We start from the raw sequence: 23095 nt of genomic DNA on the forward strand, positions 1-23095 counted from the left end.
GAACCATCAGCTGATTTGTATCCTCCTAATTCTTGTTCAGAAACCACTTCAGGGATGGCGAGCAGCTCCAGCAGCCGCGTGTGTATCAAACGTTAGGGTCTAATGTATTCAAGATTGGAATAAGGTGTCGCAGTTGCATGATCAGGAATAATAATAATAGTAATTCATATCAAGCAAATTAGTTTAAAATCCATTCTCCTTTTCGAATGATATCAAGCTGCAAAGAATGTCAGAAATTACATTTGCGATCTTGTCAAGCTGGCCATTGAATTCATATTCACAAACTATAACCCATTCTTGATTGTGACCAAGGTGAGATGAGAAGAAAGTAAAAACACGAGTGTCCAATCTGGATATTATCCAGGAATCACACAGCCTTCTAGAGCCTCTGGAGTGTATTTATATCTCAGATTTCTATTGAAAAAAGAATCAAGAACTTTAGCTTTAATATTCATTGAAAAGCCTGCAATGCATTGGGCAGGGTTAATTCAATTAAAAGTGGAAAGTTGTGATCTACTGAAGCACATCACTGGGTGCTTGCCTGATGTGTGTCAAGTAGTGCCCATTTGGGTACCTCATGGTGCACCACTGCGATGTTTTGAGGACCACTGTCACTGGGGCCAGGAGTGGCCTGGCTAAATCGGCTAACGCGCATGTGAGTCTGAGAATGTGCACGTGCTTGGTGTAGCTTGCTATGTGCCACGCCAGAAGCTGCTTATTCTCTGATTCCCAGTCACAAAATCTCTGCCATCGTGCGGAAGAGAAGCTAGAGCAAGCGGCTGCTGGTCGGAGACGCCATTGCCACGCACACTGTGGAACAGATGAAAACACCTCAGTCACTGTGCCAGATACCACGTGGTGCAAAGGAGGACAATTTCAGAAAAGAGGTGGGAAGCAGACTCAGATGAGTACGCTGACAAGAAGGTAAATTCTAATACTTTGAGCCTGAGAAGGTTTTAGGGGGGAAACCCATTCATGGCATACTAGGGCACAGCAGCGCTGTATGATTCTATGAGGGGAAAGCTGGCTCCAAATCATGGCCACCCGTTCAGGAGCAGCAGTTTCAGGGGACTGGTTGAGAGATACTGATGGCGAAAGGACCACATTCATCACACCCTACATGCTCCACAGTGGAGGAACTCTTGTAGGATGCTTTGGTGCTGTCAAGAAAAACAAGAACTTGCCCTGTGCACTGCGCTGTGCACAATCTTCCACTGCAGACTGTTGACTATCCTAGTTATACCCTATAGAATAGCCTATTGGATATCAATTGACTGTTAGAATCAGTGGACAGTCCTCTTGGGTCGTTTGAGTTCCCTTGAGTTCTTAAAGTTACTATGCCTCCTTTGTCCTGGTCCTCAATTGATCTTTACTGTCTCTTGCTAACAACATTTTGTGAACAGCGCACAACAGGCTCTAGTTCTGTAGTGCAAATCTTTGAGCAACACATCATCCAAGACTCAGCATGATAACCCTTTAGCTCCCACTTGCAAGGCACCCTCAGTCGCCTCCAGTGTGATCCCTTCAGCCTCTCTCCAGAGAAACCTCATCCTTCCTTAGACGTCCTAAAGGGATGCCTGACTCCAAAATGTCTGCCCCTTTGCCCATCTTCAAGCTGCATATGGGTTTTTACACCCTTGCTCTCTTGAAAAGTGAAGAGGCCAAGTGTCTGGTATGAGACACTAGTCCCACATTCATCAGCATAGCAAATGTAGAGAGACAAGTATAACACTCAGCATGAGCAGGTAAGAAAATAATGTGCTTCCTCTGCAATCCAAGGACACTTCACAGTCAATGATTGGTTCTTCTTGAACTTTGACCCTAATGGACTTTGAAAAGCACAAAATGTGATGTTTTTCCCCATGTTCCGAAAGTCCTTGAAAACCTGGCTATTCGGCTAATCAACTGGACACTGTCAGCACCTGGAACCCCTCACACGTGACAAGTAGCACTCTACAAATCTATTGTTTAATCGACTGTTTGAGTGATTGATTAATTTGTTGTGTGTTCTTGATTAATACATCTGTTAATACAGTGCAACCATCAGACTTGCTTTTCTCTACACAGAGGGTTAGAGAGTTGACAGGACTCAGACAGGTATGAAGTTGTTTTTTACACAACTGTGCTCTTTGTGAAACTGTATATATGTGGGAAAGACCAAAACATAATCACAACAGCCTTTCAAAGCCTTTCAGGAAGATGGGAGAAACATACATGTTCTACTTGACCACCTGTCATCTGTTATCACTCCCTAAGCACCAGGATGCTCTTTTTGAGTTTTTTTTAACACTCCATAAGAAACAATGACGATGATTATGGTGCTGATGAAGGATATTTAAATGTCCAAGATCCAGGGATGTTTACATTGAATATTTGCAATAATTTAACAATGATTTCCTTCTAAATGTTTGTTACCTGGTATGGGAAATTCAGGCTCAAAAATTCAATGTTGTCTTATTTCTTTGCAGAGTGGGTAAAGGAGTATTTTCAGCCATGAAACTGGGAAAGACTCGTCCACCTAAGGAGGAGAACAAGAGGCAAGGTATGTTGCTGCAAAAATCTTCTAAGCCCGGGCTACTGTGGTAACAACTGATTACATGCAAATCTATGTCTGCATATATTTTATTTACAAGATGCACGATTAGAAAGAAAGGATACTTTTCTAAAAGAGGGACAAGCTCGCTGCGGCATAATTTCAAGAGTACAGAATTCCATAATCTGGTACCCAATACTGATATCTGCTCCCATCTGCAGCAGAAGTTAGCTTTCCAAACAAGAAAGAGACCTAGATTACTGGATCGCAGGATGCCTGAAGGGGTATAGATGGAAACCTTTTCCCGGGGTATTTTGTCAGGATATTATAGTGAGAATATCATCTGATATAAATATTGTGTTCTATATATTGTTTAAAAAAGAATTGCGACATTGTAGTTAATGATAGAAAATCCACACCCATTGATACATTTTGCAAGAGACAATGTTTGTCTCATGATATTTCTGACCAAGTGTTTTGGCGTACACCCTCCCTGAGGTACAGGGTGTCAAGGAGATGCACGCTTTTAGGTGAGACAACAGTTTGAAGATCACACACTAGGTGGAAGGGAAAAAGTTTGAAGATCCCACCCTAGGTAGTTGGGAACGAGTTTGAAGATCACACACTGGGTAGTTGAGAACAAGTTTGAAGATCAGATACTAGGTAGTTGAGAACAAGTTTGAAGACCACATACTAGGTGGTTGGGAACGAGTTTGAAGATCACATACTAGGTAGCTGAGAACGAGTTTGAAGATCACACACAAGGTAGTTGGGAACGAGTTGAAGATCACACACAAAGTAGTTGGGAACGAGTTGAAGATCACACACTAGGTAGTTGTCAACGAGTTTGAAGATCACACACTAGGTAGTTGGGAACGAGTTTGAAGATCACACACTGGGTAGTTGAGAACAAGTTTGAAGATCAAGTTTGAAGATCACACACTAGGTAGTTGGGAACGAGTTTGAAGATCACACACTGGGTAGTTGAGAGAACAAGTTTGAAGATCACACACTGGGTAGTTGAGAATGAGTTTGAAGATCACACCCTGGGTAGTTGGGAACGAGTTTGAAGATCACGCACTAGGTGGTTGGGAGCCAATGCAAAGAACTGAAAGAAGGGAAATGCAGTAAAATGTGGTTACTGTGAGCGTCAAGCGTGTTGCGGCATTCTATATATTTTGGATTTGGGCAGGGCAGCTCCCCAAACAAATGTTGGTAAGATATAATTTAGAAAGGATCTGGAAGCCTTCTAGACACTGGTGGTGAATCGAGCTGATGCAGCCCATTTTGTCATGCATGAAAGTTGGAAATGAGATGTGAATGAATGACTGAGTGAATACGTAATGAATATCCAACAGTTTGTATGTTTCCCTTATTGTTTATGGAGTGAGACCGCAGTATAAATTGTAATTGCATTATTGATTCTATAGGTTGATACATACTTTGCAAACATATATGTCACTGAGATCATGATTAGTAAGTTTGTATTTATAAAAATATGTTTTACCCTACATAATGAAATGCTCCTTATATCGCTTTGTATTATAGTATTCTGGGTGTTGTGTGAGGGCAATCTGGGATTTTAAGGTAGAATTTCATTGAGTGAGGTTTATTGATTTATATGGAGGTGTTATAGATATAGATTATGTGACACTCTATTGTATGTGTGATGTCGTAAAGAGTGTATGATGGCGCTGAGAGATAATGTTTTTGAATTTCAGGTATTTTTAGGGTTTGTATTAATACTCCATCAAACCTAGCCTCCCCATACTTGTAGTCTCATCACTGAATTTCATTGTTTGTTTTGTTTGAAAATGCTGTCTCTTGGTGTGCGGGCACTCAGGCGTTCATGTGACTCAATGCCCCCCCACCATGAATATGCCTTAATGTCCGCATGCATCATTTAACATTAACGGCCCTGGAGATAATGGCCATAGTGATCGTTCACTGGAATTCCTAGGGCAAGTGGTGGTATTTGGTAGCCCCATACCCCGCACAAGGGCGTTGTCTGTTTTGTGGAACGTCCTTACCTTGCCCACAGAATAGGTAGGTATGTGATAGTCTCTAGATTTTCACACATACAAACGAGTCCACTCTGCCTGCTCTAAGGGCAAGGATGTATTTACTGCCCCCCACATCTTGTCCAATGGTCTGGGGGTATACAGTAGCCGACCTGGACTAAGGGAGGGAAGGGATTATGGCCACTAAGAAAGTATTCAGTGGCGTAGTAGAAATATGGCGAGCAGTAGTCCAGCAGGGTGGAAGAAGTTATGACCTCTGCCCCCCTGGCGGAGAGGTGTGCCGCATGCAAAGTTCTAACTGAGACCCATAGCTCCTGTATAATATGGAGTAGGGTCTGTATGAAATATAGATGACTTTTAAATAGCTGATTACATTAAGGATGAGTTGAATTGGTCAAGGTGATAATGGTCTTCCCTTCATTATTACCTATGACAATTCCAAAAATGACCAAATTTAAAAGTTGTTTTTATTACATGCATTCCTTAATGTTTCAAAGTGTGCCCTAATAGTTCCTTGGTAACCCTTCGCACTGAAATCCCTGAACACTTAAAACCCTGAACTACCCCTTAATTCTACCACTTCCTGCCATCATTTAACCCTACCCTTCACTGAACCCTAAAAAAACCCTTACCACCCCTTAATGCTCCCCTTCCCTGAACCCTAAAACGTCTTATTACCTCTTTATCTACTCTTCATTGAACCCTAAAAAATCCTTAATTTCCCCTTAACGCTACCCTTCCCTGAACCCAACAATCACTGTAATACCTGTTAATGCTACTCTTTCCTGAAGCCTAACATCACTTACTACCCTCTACCACAACCTTTCCCTGAATCCTAAAACCCTTGCCAGCAATCCCTGAACCCTACCAATTCCTTACTACCCTTAACGCTACCCTTCCCTGAACCCAACAATTACTGTAATATCTGTTAATGCTACTCTTTCCTGAAACCTAAAAACACTTACTACCCTCTACCACAACCTTTCCCTGAATTCTAAAACCCCTTGCCAGCAATCCCTGAACTCTACCAATTCCTTACTACCCTTAACGCTACCCTTCCCTGAACCCAACAATTACTGTAATATCTGTTAATGCTACTCTTTCCTGAAACCTAAAAACGCTTACTACCCTCTACCACAACCTTTCCCTGAATCCTAAAACCCCTTGCCAGCATTCCCTGAACCCTATCAATTCCTTACTACCCTTAACGCTACCCTTCCCTGAACCCAACAATTACTGTAATACCTGTTAATGCTACTCTTTCCTGAAACCTAAAAACACTTACTACTTTCTACCACAACCTTTCCCTGAATCCTAAAACCCCTTGCCAGCATTCCCTGAACCCTATCAATTCCTTACTACCCTTAACGCTACCCTTCCCTGAACCCAACAATTACTGTAATACCTGTTAATGCTACTCTTTCCTGAAGCCTAAAATCACTTACTACCCTCTACCACAACCTTTCCCTGAATCCTAAAACCCCTTGCCAGCAATCCCTGAACCCTACCAATTCCTTACTACCCTTAACGCTACTCTTCCCTGAACCCAACAATTACTGTAATACCTGTTAATGCTACTCTTTCCTGAAACCTAAAAACGCTTACTACCCTCTACCACAACCTTTCCCTGAATCCTAAAACCCCTTGCCAGCAATCCCTGAACCCTACCAATTCCTTACTACCCTTAACGCTACTCTTCCCTGAACCCAACAATTACTGTAATACCTGTTAATGCTACTCTTTCCTGAAACCTAAAAACACTTACTACCCTCTACCACAACCTTTCCCTGAATCCTAAAACCCCTTGCCAGCAATCCCTGAACTCTACCAATTCCTTACTACCCTTAACGCTACTCTTCCCTCACTCCTACAAAACTCTTACTAGTCCCCCACCCCATTCCCCACCTGAATGCCCCTCTCCACCTTAGCAGGAGAAGCTTCCTTGCACCTTGCTCTCACGACACTTAACTCTGCCCAATGTGGCAAAGCACATCTCGATTTTCTATTTTTTTTGTAACCACAACTTTTATCCTCATAATATGTTCACTTCACACCGGAGTCAAGTTGGAGAGGGCAAAAGACTCTATGCACCCAGGGTATAGGGAGATGGTCAAATTCACCATATATTGGGAACGCTTAGGCCCAAATTATAAACTGGGTTATTTTACCCAGAGCAATAATTCCAGGTTCAATAATCCAAGTCACAATTATGAGTTTCTGGCCCCGGAGTTAACAGGCGCAAACCCTCCACCCACAATCCCAGCACGAAGACACCCTGACTGTTACTTTAGCTACAGGGACCGGGGCTGTGGGCACTGTCCAGGCCCTGCCCGCCTCTTCCCGGAGTGCAGAGGAAAGGAGACAATGCTGTCCCTGGACAGGGACAAGAGTGTCCTGCAACCAACCAGTCCTGGTGATTAAGGTGGACAGAAAATGTCTGTGGTTTTTCCTGCTTGTAAAAGGAGCTGCTAACTCTGACCCCAGTATCTCTGCACCAACTCATAGTGAGGGCCTAATGGTAGGGGACAAGGCATGAGACCTCAGAGAATAATTGAAGGATGTGCTATTTGTATGATAATTATCAAACTGAAATGTACTGCGCATGCGCAGGATGCAGGCTGAAAGGCAACAAGATCAGTATATGTTTTAAAATCACATATACTATGCAACAGATGGAGCGAGGCTTATTTTATATTAGGTTTACCCATAGATATTGGGGTTAAAATTGATTTATATGGCATGATCTGCGAAATCTATCCAACAGGCTTCACCTGTTAAGTCATATACATTTTTCAATGTATAGGTAAACTAATCACAAAGATTCTTATGAAATGGCACTGTGGGTATATAATGGACTGGTAGCCAGGAAAGTCAGGCCTACTGTGACCTTGACGTGACAAAGACAAGGCAGGCTACCAATTGTGGCTGATTGTTATGCTGTCTTACTGTTTAGTCTTGAGTTTGGTGGTCAAGAAGCTATTGTGCAAGCGAAACATGCAGGCTCATGAATAGGTGTGGCTGAAAGTCATACCAATGTGTGCCTTCAGTGTAGAACACATGTAGAGATGCCATCAACACTGTTTGCACATATGCCATTACTAACTGATGTTATGAGAGAATAAAAGGTCTTAAGATATGGCTTGAAATAATTATTTCTCATGATTGTATTGATGCTTTTGTGGAACCATTTAGTGAAATCATACAAATCTAAAACAGTGATGTAATTGGTGATGTCATTGTTGATGTCATAAGGGATCTCATCAGTGATGTAATTAGTGATGTCATCAATTATGTGATTTTAGATGTCATCAGTGGTGTCATAAGTGAGATCATGAGCAACGCATGCCGGGGGCTTATGTTTTCCTAGCAAACCAAACAGACAATCCTCACTTTAAATGTTTGAAGTTTAGTTTAAACATTAATGCTTTGGAGCAGAACAAATGATAAATTTAGCCTTAACAAAGTAATCTATGAAATGTTTATTTTTTTAGGATATTCTGCCTTAACCCATCTTTCACTTAACACACCAGGCAGTCAACCCCCACTGTTCATTGCCGCTGGCAGTGCAAAGTAGGATGCCTGGCAGTGGTATACAACTAGGCCAAGATTTACTAAGCACTTGTGTTGTTCTTGTGTCATGCAAGTTGACACAAGGCAATGCAACAAGTGGCATTTACAAAGAACAGTAAATTGATATTTGTGTGGCTTGCATCACTTTTTACCTGCAAAGTAACGCAACACAGCGCTTGTGTCGGGGAGGCGTTACATGGGTGAAGTGTAGGCGTTCCCATGCAACCACCAATGATTTACTAAAGTCAGTAAACCTGGATTTGTGACAAAATAGTTTGCCTGCCCGGCTGGCGTACAAACAGATAAATATCTTTATTCTCCACGTTATTTCCTGCAGCACACATACAAAGAGGACTAAGCATCTAAGGATTGTTTTGTGACCTTCCTGCACAAAAATAATCCTGCCCACAAGACAAACACCCTTGCACCATGGCACAAGGGTCTCTGCATTGGTGCTAGGCTGCCACAAGTGTGCCAGCGTCTGGAATGAGCTGGACAGTGACATCGTTTTTTAAATATGGCCGAGTTTGGCTGTTTCTCCTTCACGCAATGCAGTGCAGCAACTTTCCTTGCTGCACTGCATTGCGCTGGGTGAACTGTTAGTAAATCTTGCTTTAGTATTCATGATTTTTTCTCTTATTGCACACTGTTTTTTTGTATGCCAAGTGAAAAATATCAGGTTCAGGACAACGGAAGAAGAAATGCTTTATTTGTTGATTAATAAAAATCAATAAAAACACTTTGGGTTGATTATAAAAATAGATCTGACTAGTATCACAGCTTTAACCGACAGAGCACATATACAACATTGTGTTGAAAATAATATCAAGGTACATTGGGAATCGATTCCATATTTTGCACCAGTCACAGAAGATATCCCTTCAAATTAAAGCTAAATGTTCACAATGAAATGCCTACACTACCCCTATATTTTAAAATTCATACTTTAAAGTACCATGCTTAAAGTGCATTAGGTAAAGTGCACTTGTGCAGTGTCTTACATCTAGCAACAAAAATGAAAGTGCACATAATTATACCAATAAGATCGGTCTGATATTGCAACTTTAAAAAACAAAAACATGTTTTGTTGCGAGTAATATCAGAGTACATTTTAAAATGGTTTTATATTTCGCACCTGTCACAAAAACCATTAGCCCAAATGGATGGTAAAAACCTTCTCAAAGGAACTACCTGCCCTGCCCCCAAATTTAAAATACATACGTAGGAGTACCAAAATTAAAATGCAAAAGATAAAGTGTACCTGTGCAGTATCTTACAATTAGCAGCAATGGATAAGAAGCACTTGTGCAAAGTCTTACATTTAGCAGCATTAGTTAAAGTGCAATCGTGCAGTGTCTAACATCTAACAACATTCTAAACAGTTAATTAGAATGGACAATTTCTCCTCGTCAGAAAAGGCCGACACTAAACGAATAATTGATTTAGTATTGGGATTTTATCCAGTTACTATGAGAAATTAAAATCTTTGAAAAATTCGGTTTCTGGGCCATTCACAGCGCAGGAACAATTTTATTAAATTACGAATTTTCATTTAACATTTTTTAGACCAACAACATTATCCTGTAAAACCAGACATTAATAATCTAGGATTGCAATTGATGTTAGGTGGCACACTCAGAAAGAGGATTTTTGCTGCAATGGGGACAAACTTTACAAACTGTGGGATCAGGCGGGGCGGGTTCCCAGAGAGACAAGTAATAATAATAATAGCTTGTCGACATGTTCTCACCCCTAACTTGTTAAAGATGGATTTTAAGAGAGCTTTCCTCTCTCTAACAGCTGAGGGCAAGTAGTTGCAATATGCATAAAAGATTCTTTATAAAAACCACATAACCTACAGCTGTTTGTGGGCCAATTTTGTTCCCATGTGATTTAATTGAGAGGAACTGAAAATGGATGACGGAAAGGTATTTATTTTTAAATATAACTTATTTTTTGTGTTTTTTATTTATTTTGGTGATATTTAATGTTTTTTTGTCCTTATTTTTTTGTGATGAAAGTGGAATACAACCATTTTACATAGAAACAAAAATAGCAGTGTAACAAAAACGAAGGGCGCAGAGGGCACTCGCTACATCAGTTTCAGGGCAAATTCAATAGATCTTAATGAGAGTTCATAACTTAAATGTGTGACTCGCAGGTCACAGGATAGAAACAACAGCTAAAAAACACATTGCAAGAAAGCAGATACCATGACACAGATGTGGTGCAAAGCAGTAGCAGTGGAACCAAGCATTGTGAGATAAAAAGGAAGGATACAAGTGTAAAGAAAAGTGAGGGGCAAATGAAATAACAGCACGAAACAACAAAGGAAAGAATAATGCAAAGGAGGAAAGAAGTCTAGAATGAAGGAAAAACGAATGCAAGGAAGGAAAGCTGGAAATCAGAAAAGGAAAGAAAGAATGAAAGTTGAAAGTAAGAAACTTTGTTCAGGAGAACAATTTGTACTGCCCATCATAAAATGTTCCGTTTCAGTCACTTAAGTATTGCTATATGGTTCAAAGTGGAAGGTATTTTATCCTTCTGGCTACTCCTTTGACAAACACATTTTGGAAATGAAAACAAAACAAGGATGTGACACCTTATTGTGGTCGTCCACCAACTTCTTCACAAATCTGGCATATTTTCTTCATAGCAGTCAAGGGTTTGGCCTTCAGCGCAGTAGACCACCATTCTTCCCATTTTAAAATCAGTTTCCTGTTGTTTTTAAAGTATTTGCTAGAGAAGATTTGTTGCACCTTGTTATTACAGATGTTCTTGGCTGGTGGTGGTGTTTCTCTTTTTTCCAGACTGGAAAGTCAAATGCTTGTTTCTTAGGTAGCTCTACTTGGTTTAGGTACTTCATCAAGATACAATGATTGCAATGTAAGGCATGAACTTTCATGAACTAATTTTGAAAGAGGAAGGCTATTTATGGTCTTAACCAATCAGGTGTCTTGCTGAGACAGTTTTCATGAGTCTGCCAATCCAAAACGTCAAGCACGGACCCTGACAGGAAATACTGGAACAGTTGGAATGTTTTGAAGGAAGAACTTCCTTTTCTGGGCTCTAGGACCTAGTGTGTTTTTTCAGTTTACAATGGATGCACATTTTGATCTAAAGGGATACCGAGGTACATATAAAACCTCACGCAGATCTCAATTATGTTTTTACCTATGTCCTAGGACCCTTTTGTTAAAACTTTTACAAGGGTTATTCCTAGAGACATTTTTTACCCATAACTGCACTTCACATATCACTTCACTTTCCTACACAAACAACCTGTAACTCAGGTGTTGAAGCACAGCTGGATTGCATTAGGTGATCCAGCTGGGCCCCGACGATGAAGCATGCTGCCTACTAGGTAGGTGGGTGAGGGGTTTCCTAAAACTACCTACAGTTGTTTGCACTCCTTTCTTTTGAAAGTTGTGGCCAGTACCTTTGACCAAAAACAACCTCATAAAAGGACTTGTCCATTTTGTTTATTCATATGCTACGCTGGGAAAAGGACAAATTAACTTTTTCCTTACTCTCTAGTTGTTTCTACACTGCACATTTTGGGAGTTTTGGCGTCTATAGTCAGTATCAATAAATATTTTATGTGCAAAAACGATGCATTACTGAATATTGTCATCAGAAAATCAAACATAAATAGTGTCTACCAAAATTTCAGCCCACAAGAAAAATAGTTTTACAAACAATGCTGAGGCAACAATATTTATGTCAGACTATATTTCTGTATACAATATTATGATGTACAGTGACACTGAAAGTGTTTTTTGGTACTGCTATGGATGGGGCCAAAGATGCTTTCGGGCAGGACACCCTGTTTTAGGCTTGCAGAATTCCAGAATGAACCATTGAAATTATGCTTTTATAATTCTGAGTTCAAAATAACTGCACCTAGGAGTCCCCGAGATGAACCTAGCCACCACATAATCACAGAGTGGAAAGCAGGATCAATGTGTTTTTATGGTATAAAAGGGTTTTCTCTGTCTAAAGTCTTTGGGCTTGTCACAGCAGTCCACAGACCTCTCACTGCAAGTCATGCTGCTGCCAGGGATGTTTGAGGCAGGACTCTCTGTTTTAGGCCTACAAACTTGTGGATCGAGAACACAGATCCCATGTTTTTGTAAAAATTATTAGCTCACTATAAATGTAACCTATAAGTCTAGACATCTTCGAACTACTAAATGTAATGCATGATAAATAGGTTTATAAATAATAAAAATTATGATTACGCAAAATGAAACTCTGTGGGCTCGTTGCAGATGTTTTTAGGCCTCAGCCTACACGTCCTGCTGCTGATGGCATTTTGGGAAGGACATTCATTTTTTTAAAAAAAAGCAAACAGGACCGCTCTGTGGATTTCATGCATTTTTTAGAGCTTATGTTGGGATGGAAATGACCCCCCCCCCATGGCTTTGGGGAGCGTTTCCCCAAGCGAGGTTAACCTGTGTGTTTTTATCTTCCTCTTCACACACATTACAATCATGCGTGTGCCCTGGGGTTCCTGATACATGGCACAAGACCCAAAGGGAGCTCTGCGGCCTGGCGGGGCACACCAAGTGTGTCATCCTCTGCGCGTGACTACAGTCAGCTTCCGGATTGTGGTGGCATCAACAGATTCTAGAGGCAGGACAGGTCTTTTAACCGGAAATGATGTCTGGCTTCTTCCATGCTTTCAAGTGGTCTGCCTGTCCCTTGCAATCGGGTCCTTTGTGTGGGACATGGATGACATGCTCGGGTATGGTATACATGTACAGGATAATGTGCATGGAGTGAGTGTGCTACATGTGACTATGGAATCACAGGAATCCTTTTCAATTTCCTCAACCAAAGTGGTGCATAAGATTGTCAATTGCGTGTCTGCTCCCGAGCCTTCCTGAGAAGAGACCTACTTTCGCCCAAAGAGATGTGAAGTTCGAAATACTGAGCTGCTCTCAGGCACAGTCTGTGACTGGTTCTGCTGCAAAAGAAAGCTTGCGCTGCAAAATCATTATATTTCATCAGTTGCAGGTAAGATTTCACCTCTGAGGATCATCATGAAAACACACAGTTAATGATTTCAAATTCCAATCAAGGAACTTGTTCCCTGCTTCTGTCTCTGTTTCTCCCGCCCAGTACCTCTTGTTCCCTTCCCTTGTTCCCTTCCCTTCCCTTCCCCCTCCCCTCCCTCCCCTCTCTTCCCCTCCTCTCCCTTCCCCGCCCCTTCCTCTCCCTTCCCCGCCCCCTCCCCTCCCTTCCCCTCCCCTCCCCTCGCTCTCTTCCCCTTCCCCTTCCTTCCCTTCCCTTCTCTTCCTCTCCCCTCCCTTCCCCCTCCCTCCCCTCCGGTCCATTTCCTCCCTTCTCCCTCTCCTCCCCTTCCTTCCCTTCCCTTCCACCTCCCTCCCTTCCCTTCTTCCTTTCCCCTCCCTCCCTTCCCTCCCTTCTTGCCTACCCTTTCCCTCCTCTCCCTCCCGTTCCCCCTCCCCTCCCTTCCCTTCCTTTCGCCTTCCCCTCCTCTCCCTTTACCCTCCCTTCCGCTACCCTCCCCACTTCCCTTTCCCCTCCTCTCCCTTCCCTTCCACTCCCCTCCCTCCCTTCCCCCTCCACTCCCCTCCCTTCCCTTCACTTTCCTTCCCACTTCACTCCCTTCCCCCTCTCCTCCCCTCTGCTCCCCTTCCTTCTTCTCCCCTCCCCTCACCTCCCCTCCCTTCCCTCTTCCCTCCCTTCCTCCTCCCCTCCTCTCACTTCCCTTCCTTCCCCTCTCCCGTCCTTTACTCTCCCCTCCCCCCACGTCCTCTTCTCTCCTTTCTTCTCTTCTTCTCTTCTCCTCTCCTCTCCTCTCCTCTCTTCTCGATGCAGCATCCACTTCACACTGGCCAAGTCCAGTCACAGTCCAGCCTCGCTAGTCATCCACTAAAAAGGCAATACGTACGACATTTTAAAAGTTTTCTTCTGTCATTTGTTTCCTGGGGGCTGCTATTTTCATCTACTTTTTCAGTTTATTCTAGTTAAACAACAGTTGTCTCAAACGTCACATTTGCTACCTATGTGCTGTGTTGCATCGCGCTTGCTGGTTTTGCACAGCTCAGCCCTTCCTACAGGGTTAGTTAAGCCTTGAGCTTGGCCTGGCTACCAAGAGGGAGGGACAGTCGTTCCTTAGAGAGCCACTGATACATCAGCGTAGCTTGGATGTCCCAGGCCCTGGTGCCATAAAGGAAAATGGCCCCTTTGACTGCTGTTGTAGTAAAATACAGCAATTATCAGGGTTCAATCGGCGCCTCAGGGGTCCCTGCACCTGGGGCACACCCCTGCTGGAATGGTGAGAATATTTGTTTGGCACTGATCCTCTGTTCCACTCCTAACTCGTTACGGCCTCCCTTCAGTGACGTAACGCAAAACTGTGGTGCCCCCATGCACCAAGGGACTGAGTCTCCCATAGCCACAGATATTTCTTGGCCTCAGGCTGAATGGGTCCCCCTGAAGGGCGAGAGCCCCCCTGCACCACCCGGGCTGCAGAGACCTGCGTTACACCCCCTGCCCCCCCTCACAGGTGCCCTTAATGGTTTGAGTATCCTCAGAATTCAGAGTGGGGTTCAGGGCGGGCAGGGTGAGGGAGACAGCTCATGAGCACTCTAGTGTGTGACAAGCCTGAGCATGTCTTTCTCAACTATCACCAGGGCTGGACTGGCCATAGCGGGCACCAGGCATTTCCCCGGTAGGCCGCTAGGGTGGGAGCCGGTTTTGGGACCCTGGGGGCCGGTTTTGTTACCGGGGTTCGGCAAAATCGGTCCCCTGTAACAAAATCGGCCGAAACCGGCCCTCCCAAACCTCAGAGGGGTGGGGGGGGGGGGAAGCTGAGCAGTTTGCCAGGGCCGGATTCTGTTCCCAGTCCGGCCCTGACTATCACAGCTAGAACAGGGGAGTGAGGCGTGGACACATATATTCTTCATAAACGTGTAATAACACGTAGTTTGATTTTGCACAGCGCTCGAACAACCGTCTAGGTCTGGGCCCAGATTTATCAAAGGATTGTGTTGCCCTTTTGACACGTGAGGTGATGCAAGGGCAACGCAATCCTTAAGTCAGATTTACCACGCCACACAAATCCGCCTTGCGTGGCCCTGCGTGGTTTGGTAAATCTGGATTAACGCCAGGCAGCGCAAGTCCCTTCCACGCGTTGCTTTACCCTGGAAGGCATTCTAAGGATTGTTTCTGTGCAGGAAGGTGTCTTTATTGTTGGTAAGTATGGCACATTCCTCCCTCTCCATTTGGCGCAGCGCAGCAAGTGGTCTTGCTGTTCTGTACTGCGTCAAACAATGCTAAATCTGAGCCCTGATACGCATTTTTTAAATGTAATGATGCAATCAAAACTAAAATCAGGCTTAGATAACAATCTTAAATTATATTTATTTTCAGAAGCAGCAGTAAATCGGAAAAGAAACTTGCAATTCTAAATCCAGTCTTTCTGACAAGGTGTCCTTGCCAGACACTGTTGTGATAAGCTGAGGCAAAAAGTAAAACATAATCACATTATTCTTTTCTTTTAAATGAATAGATGTTTTAAATGAAAACTATTCTAGCGCTTGATTTTAAATTGAAAGCAAATTCATCCCCTGCAGCACCTTCAATACTTACAAAGCTGAAGCTAATTAAATCTGCAGGCACTGAGGTGAGAAGAGGATTAAAAGAGAAGTGAATATTGAACATGTCTTGTCAGTGGCACTGTCATATCTAAGACAAGCCCTTTGTGTTTGTTCTCAGCATTTTTGAGTCCTATTAAGTCTTTGCTGGTTTGCGGATACATTTCTCATTTGTTGTCGAAGGCGTTTTTACCGATTTATTTCTCTCTAAAATTAATTGCAGGCACTCAGTACAAGCAAATTTAATTGCAGTTTGTTTGAAACATCATAACTAGTGGGGTGGATTAGGGACAAAACGCCCATCCATGTTAATGTTTGTAATGTTTGCAGTAGCGGCTGGTGTTGTGGAAAAGTGGAGAGTGCGGGGAGACAAAAAAAATATATATATATCTATACCTGCAGCTGGCGCATCGCGCTCTTCTGCTCCTCTTCTCACAGGCTCCCAGACTCTATTGCGGCCAATCCTGACGCTGCTCTCAAGTATGAATGCAGCGTCAGGATTGGCCTGAGCGCTCTCAATTTGTGCCCCTAGTGAGACTGGGAGCCTTTGCCCCAAGTTGGAGACAGCTTCAGTGCGCATGACAGTTTGGCCGGCTTGAGATGGCCGGCCAAACTGTCATGCACACTGACAACTGTGCCCACCAGCCCTCTTGCAGCGTGTCATTCCCCATGGCCCCGCCCCAAAGACTCGTCAGGAAAGAAAAAATAAAATGATAATAAAACTGTTTTATTGTTGTTTTCATTTTTTTCTTTCCTGTGTTTTGAGGCAGCTGGCAGGAAGAGGCGGCGCTCCTCCGCCACAGCTGAGGAGCCGCCACTGAATGCTATCAGAGGGCTCCAGGAGGTGGGCATTAGGTCTCACCACAGACAGGTTTAATTGTCCACTGCAAGAACTCATGTGATCAATTATCTTAAAAATACATTGAGAAGTATCTAGAGGAAATGCAATTTGGCTCCTCCCCCTTCAGTGCCTGGCTTTCGTACAGTCTTCTGCATTAGGCCTGGCAGCATGGGCTGTCAGGTAAGGCCACAGCATGTCGCGGATGTTTACACTTTGGTATTAACGATGCATTCAGCTTCTGGAGATAAAGAAATATAGTATGCACCTACAGAGACTGATTTGAGCATGTTTGTATTGCATGGGCCAATATGATTTGAAATAGCTCTGACATAAGCTTTGATGAAAATGCTGCAGTCCAAAGATGCTGCAGCCCAAAGGTGCTGCAGTCCAAAGATGCTGCAGCCCAAACATGCTGCAGTCCAAAGATGCTGCAGTCCAAAGATGATGCAGCCCAAAGGTGCTGCAGTCCAAAGATGCCGCAGCCCAAAGATTCTGCAGCCCAAAGATGCTGCAGCCCAAAGATGCTGCAGCCCAAAGATGCTGCAGCCCAAAGGTGCTGCAGCCCAAAGGTGCTGCAGCCCAAAGATGCTGCAGCCCAAAGATGCTGCTGCTGCCCAAAGATGCTGCTGCTGCCCAAAGATGCTGCAGCCCAAAGATGCTGCAGCCCAAGATGCTGCAGCCCAAAGATGCTGCAGACCTCACAGACTCTGAGCGCCAGCATGTATGGTGCTGTCTGCTCCATCTCCCACAGCCCCCTTCCCACACAAGCAGCTCCCAAAGCACATTGGTCCTTGCACCTTCCAGCACCTAGAGTTTTCTACCTGTCTGATGTGCAGCCTGATGCAAAGTGAGCAATCGCTTGCTTACTACCAAATTATACTATTGAAGTGACCTAAATTTCTTTCTCGTGTAATCCATCTTTGCTCTTTTTTATTGAGTTTCCACTTTTGAACTGAGATTTTGAAGTGTATGTTGTTTTATCTTGATAGGTCGAAGCCTGCCAGACAGCACAGCTGTCTGGTTTGCTAAAGACATCTTTAGGACATTGTGAAAGCTTCCCTGGGAATACATCCCCCTGTTGCTTACTATTTCCTTTGTGGCTTGTAACTCACATTTGCTATCTTTCTGTTTCCTGGCTTCATTTGTTTTAGGCTGTCCAGGTACACGTTGTCTCTCCAAAGGAGCAACGCCTTTTCACACTACCACTTGTTTACTTCCACAAGTGCTCCTTTCTGTAAACAGGCCTGTAAATCTTGTTCTTATCATGTCTTATTTGCTGTGCATTCAAAGACAGAGGTCAAATGTCAGGCTCTGTCTTCCAGGGAGCTTGGTGTTTACTTTTCTTCCTCTGATTTTGAAGCCAGAGGATTTATGTGTCAATCTTGCTGGATACTGGGGATAGAAGAAAGGGTTTTTTGTCTAGCACACAACATTTGAATGAACTGTGCTAGCATTTCAGAAAATACCTGAGTTACCATAGCACAAATGAAGCACATTTTTTGTTAATTCTGGAGTAATTTGGAAACAGATACTTTAAAATGATCAGATCAAATCAATACACTAAGTTATGCCATTTCCACACATTATCGTTTGTGCTCTGTATAGTTTTATTAGTAAAACTGTATGTCTGTGCATTGGTCATTTCAATTGAAAATGTGTTATCTGTAATGGCAGTGTGCTACCGTACCATGTATTCTCCACTCCACACCACTCCATTCTACTCTGCACCACTCCACTTTACACAATGCCTCTGCACTCTACTCCACACTGCACCACTCCACTGTACAGCACTGCACTGTATGGCACTGCACTCTACGCCACTGCACTCTTCTATGCAATGCTGTAATCTATGCCACTGCACTCTGTCACTCTACTCTGAGCCACTCCACACCACTACACTTTACTCTACTGCATTCTACGATGCATTACTCTAATGTTCACCACTTTATTCTACGATGCTGCATTGTATGCCGCTGAATTCTATGCTTCTGCACTCGATGCCACTATACTCTGCAACACTCTACACTAATGCACTCTACACCAGACCAATCTAATCTACACAACTCCACAGTGCGCCACTCTATGCCACTGCACTCTACTCTACTCTGCACCCCTCTACTCTATGCGATTGCACTCTACATCACTGCACTCTACACCTCTGCACTTTGCTCTGCACCAATATACTCAACACCACTGCACTCTACGCCACTCTACTGTACCTCACTGCATTCTATGGCAATCCACTAAAAGCCACTCTACACCACTGCACTCTACAACACTGTACTCTGCAACACTTCACTCTATGCCACTGAACTCTTTACCACTCTAGTCTGTACTACTGCCTAAATGAGAAGGACTGAACTTAGAACCCCCAGAGGCTAATTGGCTGGCCTCCTGATTGGAGCCTCAGGGCCACTAAAGGCTCCAACCACATTGAACCCATAACCTGGACTCTGTCTGCTGTGAGCCCTGCCCCTGAAGTGGTGCCACCCAGTCCTGGACCCTTCGAAGTGGGCCTGAAGTTTCTCTGCCAACCCAGCAGTAGTCCAAGCAGAACTGATGCAGCGTGGTGCACTACCTTACAGCCTTGCATCAGAACCACCGCTGTGTGACATCCTCGACACAGGACACTGCAGCTCCTTGGAACTGCCGATGTGCTACGCATACTCAACGCAGGACCTGGCAACGCAGCCCCACTGCTCCTTGGAACCGTTGCTGTGCGACGCGTTCTCAACACAGGACCTCGCATCGCAGCCCAGCAACTCCTCTGTACCGCCTTTGTGACACAAACCTTCGACGCTCAACCTTGTATCGCAGTTACAAACCACTGCTGCGCAAAGCATCCTCAATGCAGAACCACACAGCACCCTACAACCAGGATTTAAGGTACTTTGTTCAGTGGCCCTAACTTGATCCCTGTACCTGGCCTGTGCTCTATCACGGTCAGCCTGAACGTGTGACTTTGTCCCTGCCCCGTGCGACCAGATGACTATAGTTGACTGTTGGAAGGCGGACCCCGAGGAGTCGGTACGACCACCAAGGGGGGGCCCTCACACTGCACGAAGTAGCCGAGCGCTGCCGAGAAGTCTCCTGAGAGATCCTTCTCCTATCACGTACTAGCACAGTAACACCACCACACAGGACTCAAGGAGGTTGTCTTGTGACAAGCAATTCTTTATCAGCAATAAAAAGGTTACGAGGTCAATATTTACACGAAGGGATCGAGGGATCCACCAAAAGTCTCAGTGTCTCTTTGGAAGGGTCGGGGTAGCGGGACAGTCTTTGGCAGGAATGCGGTACGAGGGTACCTGGGGCCCAGTTCTTATCCTCAAGCTGGAGGACCTCCGGATCTCGGATGGGTCGAGCCGCGACGGCGTCAGCAGGGCTCTGGCGTACAGCTCGTGGAGAGCCGCGATCAAATCAGCAGGGCTCTCAAGATGGTTTCTGCTCAGCTCGAGCCGCGACGTCGTCAGCAGGGCTCCGAGTGAGGTTTCAGCGAGGTTGGGCCGCGACGGCGTCAGCAGGGCTCCGATGTTCCAGGTGGTTCAGAAAGGGTTCACAAGAAGGAGCCGCGACGCAGTCAGCAGGGCTCGTGATGGTTCCGACAAGAGTTCTTCTCCGTAGGGTCAGCCGCGATTCAATCAGCAGGGCTCTCGACTCCGGGATACAACTGCCGAGCTGTGGTGGGGTCGCCCCAGATATAGGTCTGGAGCCCTTTGATGTCCGGACCTATGCGCCCGAGGGGGCGGAGTGGCCGGGTGGAGGTGGCCAGACGCCCAGCAGGAGAGGCGCCAGGCCCATGGGAGTTGCAGGGCGATCACACCTCGAGAGGGGAGGACAGTTGGGGGTCCCATCGATACTGTCCTCCGCCGGGGGCGATGAATGGGTCCTGCGGCACCCCCTGGCTAGTTCGTGGTGCCTCGATGTCGGGGCTTCGCTGGGGTCGAGGCCGGGTTGAGCGGGGGTGCACGGTGTGACGTGGATGCCAACAAGATGGCGGAGCCACGAGGAGTATGCGACCACGTGCAGCTCCGGGTGAAGGGCCTTGGTGCAGTTCAGACGGGTGGCCCGCGAAGGCCGGGGTGGGGAACGGGCACAATCCAGGGGGTTAAGGACCACGCCACGCGGCCGGGTCCAACAGGCGTCCCCCCCAGCCGAAGGCATGGAGAGTCACCCATCTCCTTGGGGATTCTCCTCGTCAAGGCGGAAGAAGCGGGACAGGCCGTCGGCGTTGGCGTGGTCATTGCCGGGCCGGTGTTCGACGTCAAAGTCCATCCCTTGTAGCGAGATGGACCACCGCAGCAGCTTGGGGTTCTCGCCCCGCATTTGCATTAACCATTGCAAGGGCCGGTGGTCGGTCTGGACCCGGAAGTGGGTGCCAAAGAGGTAGGGCCGGAGCTTCTTGAGGGCCCACACCACAGCGAAGGCCTCACGCTCAATAGTGCTCCAGCGTTGCTCTCGGGGCAGTAGTCGTCGGCTGATGAAGGCCACTGGTCGGTCGAGCCCCTTTTCGTCGGCTTGGGATAGGACGGCCCCGATCCCATACTCAGAGGCGTCCGTCTGTACCACGAACTCCTTCTGGTAGTCCGGGGCCTGCAGCACCGGAGCAGTACACATGGCTGTCTTTAGGGTGTCGAAGGCTGTCTGGCAGCGGGGTGTCCAGTGTACCTTCTTGGGCTGCTTTTTGGATGTTAACTCTGTGAGGGGGCCAACAATGCTCCCATAGTCCCGGATAAACCGCCAGTAGTATCCGGTGAGGCCCAGGAAGGCCCGGACAGCGGTCTGGGTAGTGGGGGGTTCCCAGGTCTGGATGGCATCGATCTTCGCTTGGAGGGGGGCCACCTGCCCGCTCCCCACTTGATGGCCCAGGTAGGTCACGGATCCGTGGCCGATTTGACATTTGCTGGCCTTGATCGTGAGTCCGGCCCGCTGGAGGGCGGCCAGGACGGCCTTCAGGTGGAGGAGGTGCTCGGCCCAGTGGTTGCTGTACACGGCAATGTCATCTAAGTAGGCCGCGCTGAAGGCCTCAAGCCCGGCCAACACCTTGTTCACCAGTCTTTGGAAGGTGGCCGGGGCGTTCTTCATTCCGAAGGGCATCACCCGAAAGTGGTAATGCCCATCCGGGGTCGAAAAGGCGGATCTTTCTTGGGCGCCGGGGGTGAGCTGGATTTGCCAGTACCCGGCGGTGAGGTCCAGCGTGCTCAAGTAGCGAGCGGCCCCTAGGCGGTCGATGAGTTCGTCGGCCCGGGGTATCGGGTGTGCGTCTGCCTTGGTTACTGCATTCAGGGCTCGGTAGTCCACGCAGAATCGCAACTCTGGGGGGTGACCGGGAGCTGCGGCCTTGGGCACCAGGACGACAGGGCTGGCCCACGGGCTGTCGGAAGGCTCGATGACCCCCAGGGCCAGCATCTTCGCTACTTCGGCCTGGATGCAGGCCCGCACTCGGTCAGGCACCCGGTAGGCTCTGTGTCGTATGGGGGGGCTCTCCCCGGTGTCGACGTCGTGGACGCACCAGTGGGTCACCCCCGGGGTGAGAGAGAAGAGGGCTGCGTAGTCCCGCAGTAATTGCTGGCAGTCGTTGCGCTGTTCCGGGGTCAGGGACGAGGCGAGTTGGACCCCTTCGATTGATCCATCGTGAATGTCGGATTGCAAGAGGTCGGGCAAGGGCTCGGAATCGTCCTCGCCCCCTTCGTCAGTCGCCAGCAGCAGACTTAGTTCGGTCCGGGCGAAGTGGGGTTTTAGCCTGTTAGCATGTAGGACCCGGAGGGGGTTCCGGGGGGACTCCAGATCGACCAGGTAGGTGACGGGACTTTTCTTCTCCACCACCTTGAAGGGCCCGGTCCACTTGTCCTGGAGGGCGCCGGGTTCGACCGGGGCCATGACCCATACTTTCTGACCTGGCTCGAATTCTATAGTAGAGGTGTTGCGATCGTACCACCGCTTCATGTCCTCCTGGCTGGCCTCGAGGTTGGCTTCGGCCATGGCTCGGAACCTGCGGGTCTGGTTTCGGAGGGTCAGGAGGTATCGGTAGACGTCAGGAGGGGCGCCTCGGGGCTTCATCTCCCAGCCCTCCTTGACCAGGCTGAGCGGTCCGCGGACCGGGTGTCCATACAATAGTTCAAACGGGCTGAACCCCAGGGACTTCTGCGGGACCTCCCGATAGGCAAACAGGAGGCAGGGCAGCAGGACATCCCATTTCCGCCTGAGGGGTTCTTCCAGGCCCTGGATCATCCCTTTTAATGTTCGGTTGAACCGCTCAACCAGTCCGTTCCCCTGAGGGTGATAGGGGGTCGTGAACTTGTATGTGACCCCGCACTGTTGCCACAGGGACCGCATGTACCTGGAGATAAAGTTCGTGCCGCGGTCGCTCATCACTTCGCTGGGGAATCCCACTCGGGAGAAGATCCCCATCAAGGCCCGGCCGACCACAGGGGCCGTTATAGTCCTTAGCGGGACCGCCTCCGGGTACCTGGTGGCGTGGTCCACGAGGACCAGGATGAAG

At 46.6% G+C, this 23095-nt stretch overlaps 1 protein-coding gene across 11 annotated transcripts in view; it reads left to right on the top strand.

Annotated features, from left to right (window-relative positions):
* OTOF (otoferlin) overlaps window positions 1–23095 on the top strand; it is a 1069570-nt gene that overhangs the window by 737585 nt on the left and 308890 nt on the right. For all 11 annotated transcript variants that reach the window (XM_085613159.1, XM_085613153.1, XM_085613156.1 and 8 more), the window contains exon 6: window positions 2469–2542. In XM_085613159.1, the coding sequence (XP_085469285.1) occupies window positions 2469–2542 (74 nt within the window). The remainder of the gene's footprint in view (window positions 1–2468; window positions 2543–23095) is intronic.

The sequence above is a fragment of the Triturus cristatus genome, chromosome 6 (genome assembly GCF_964204655.1).
Source record: "Triturus cristatus chromosome 6, aTriCri1.1, whole genome shotgun sequence".
Taxonomy (NCBI): domain Eukaryota; kingdom Metazoa; phylum Chordata; class Amphibia; order Caudata; family Salamandridae; genus Triturus; species Triturus cristatus.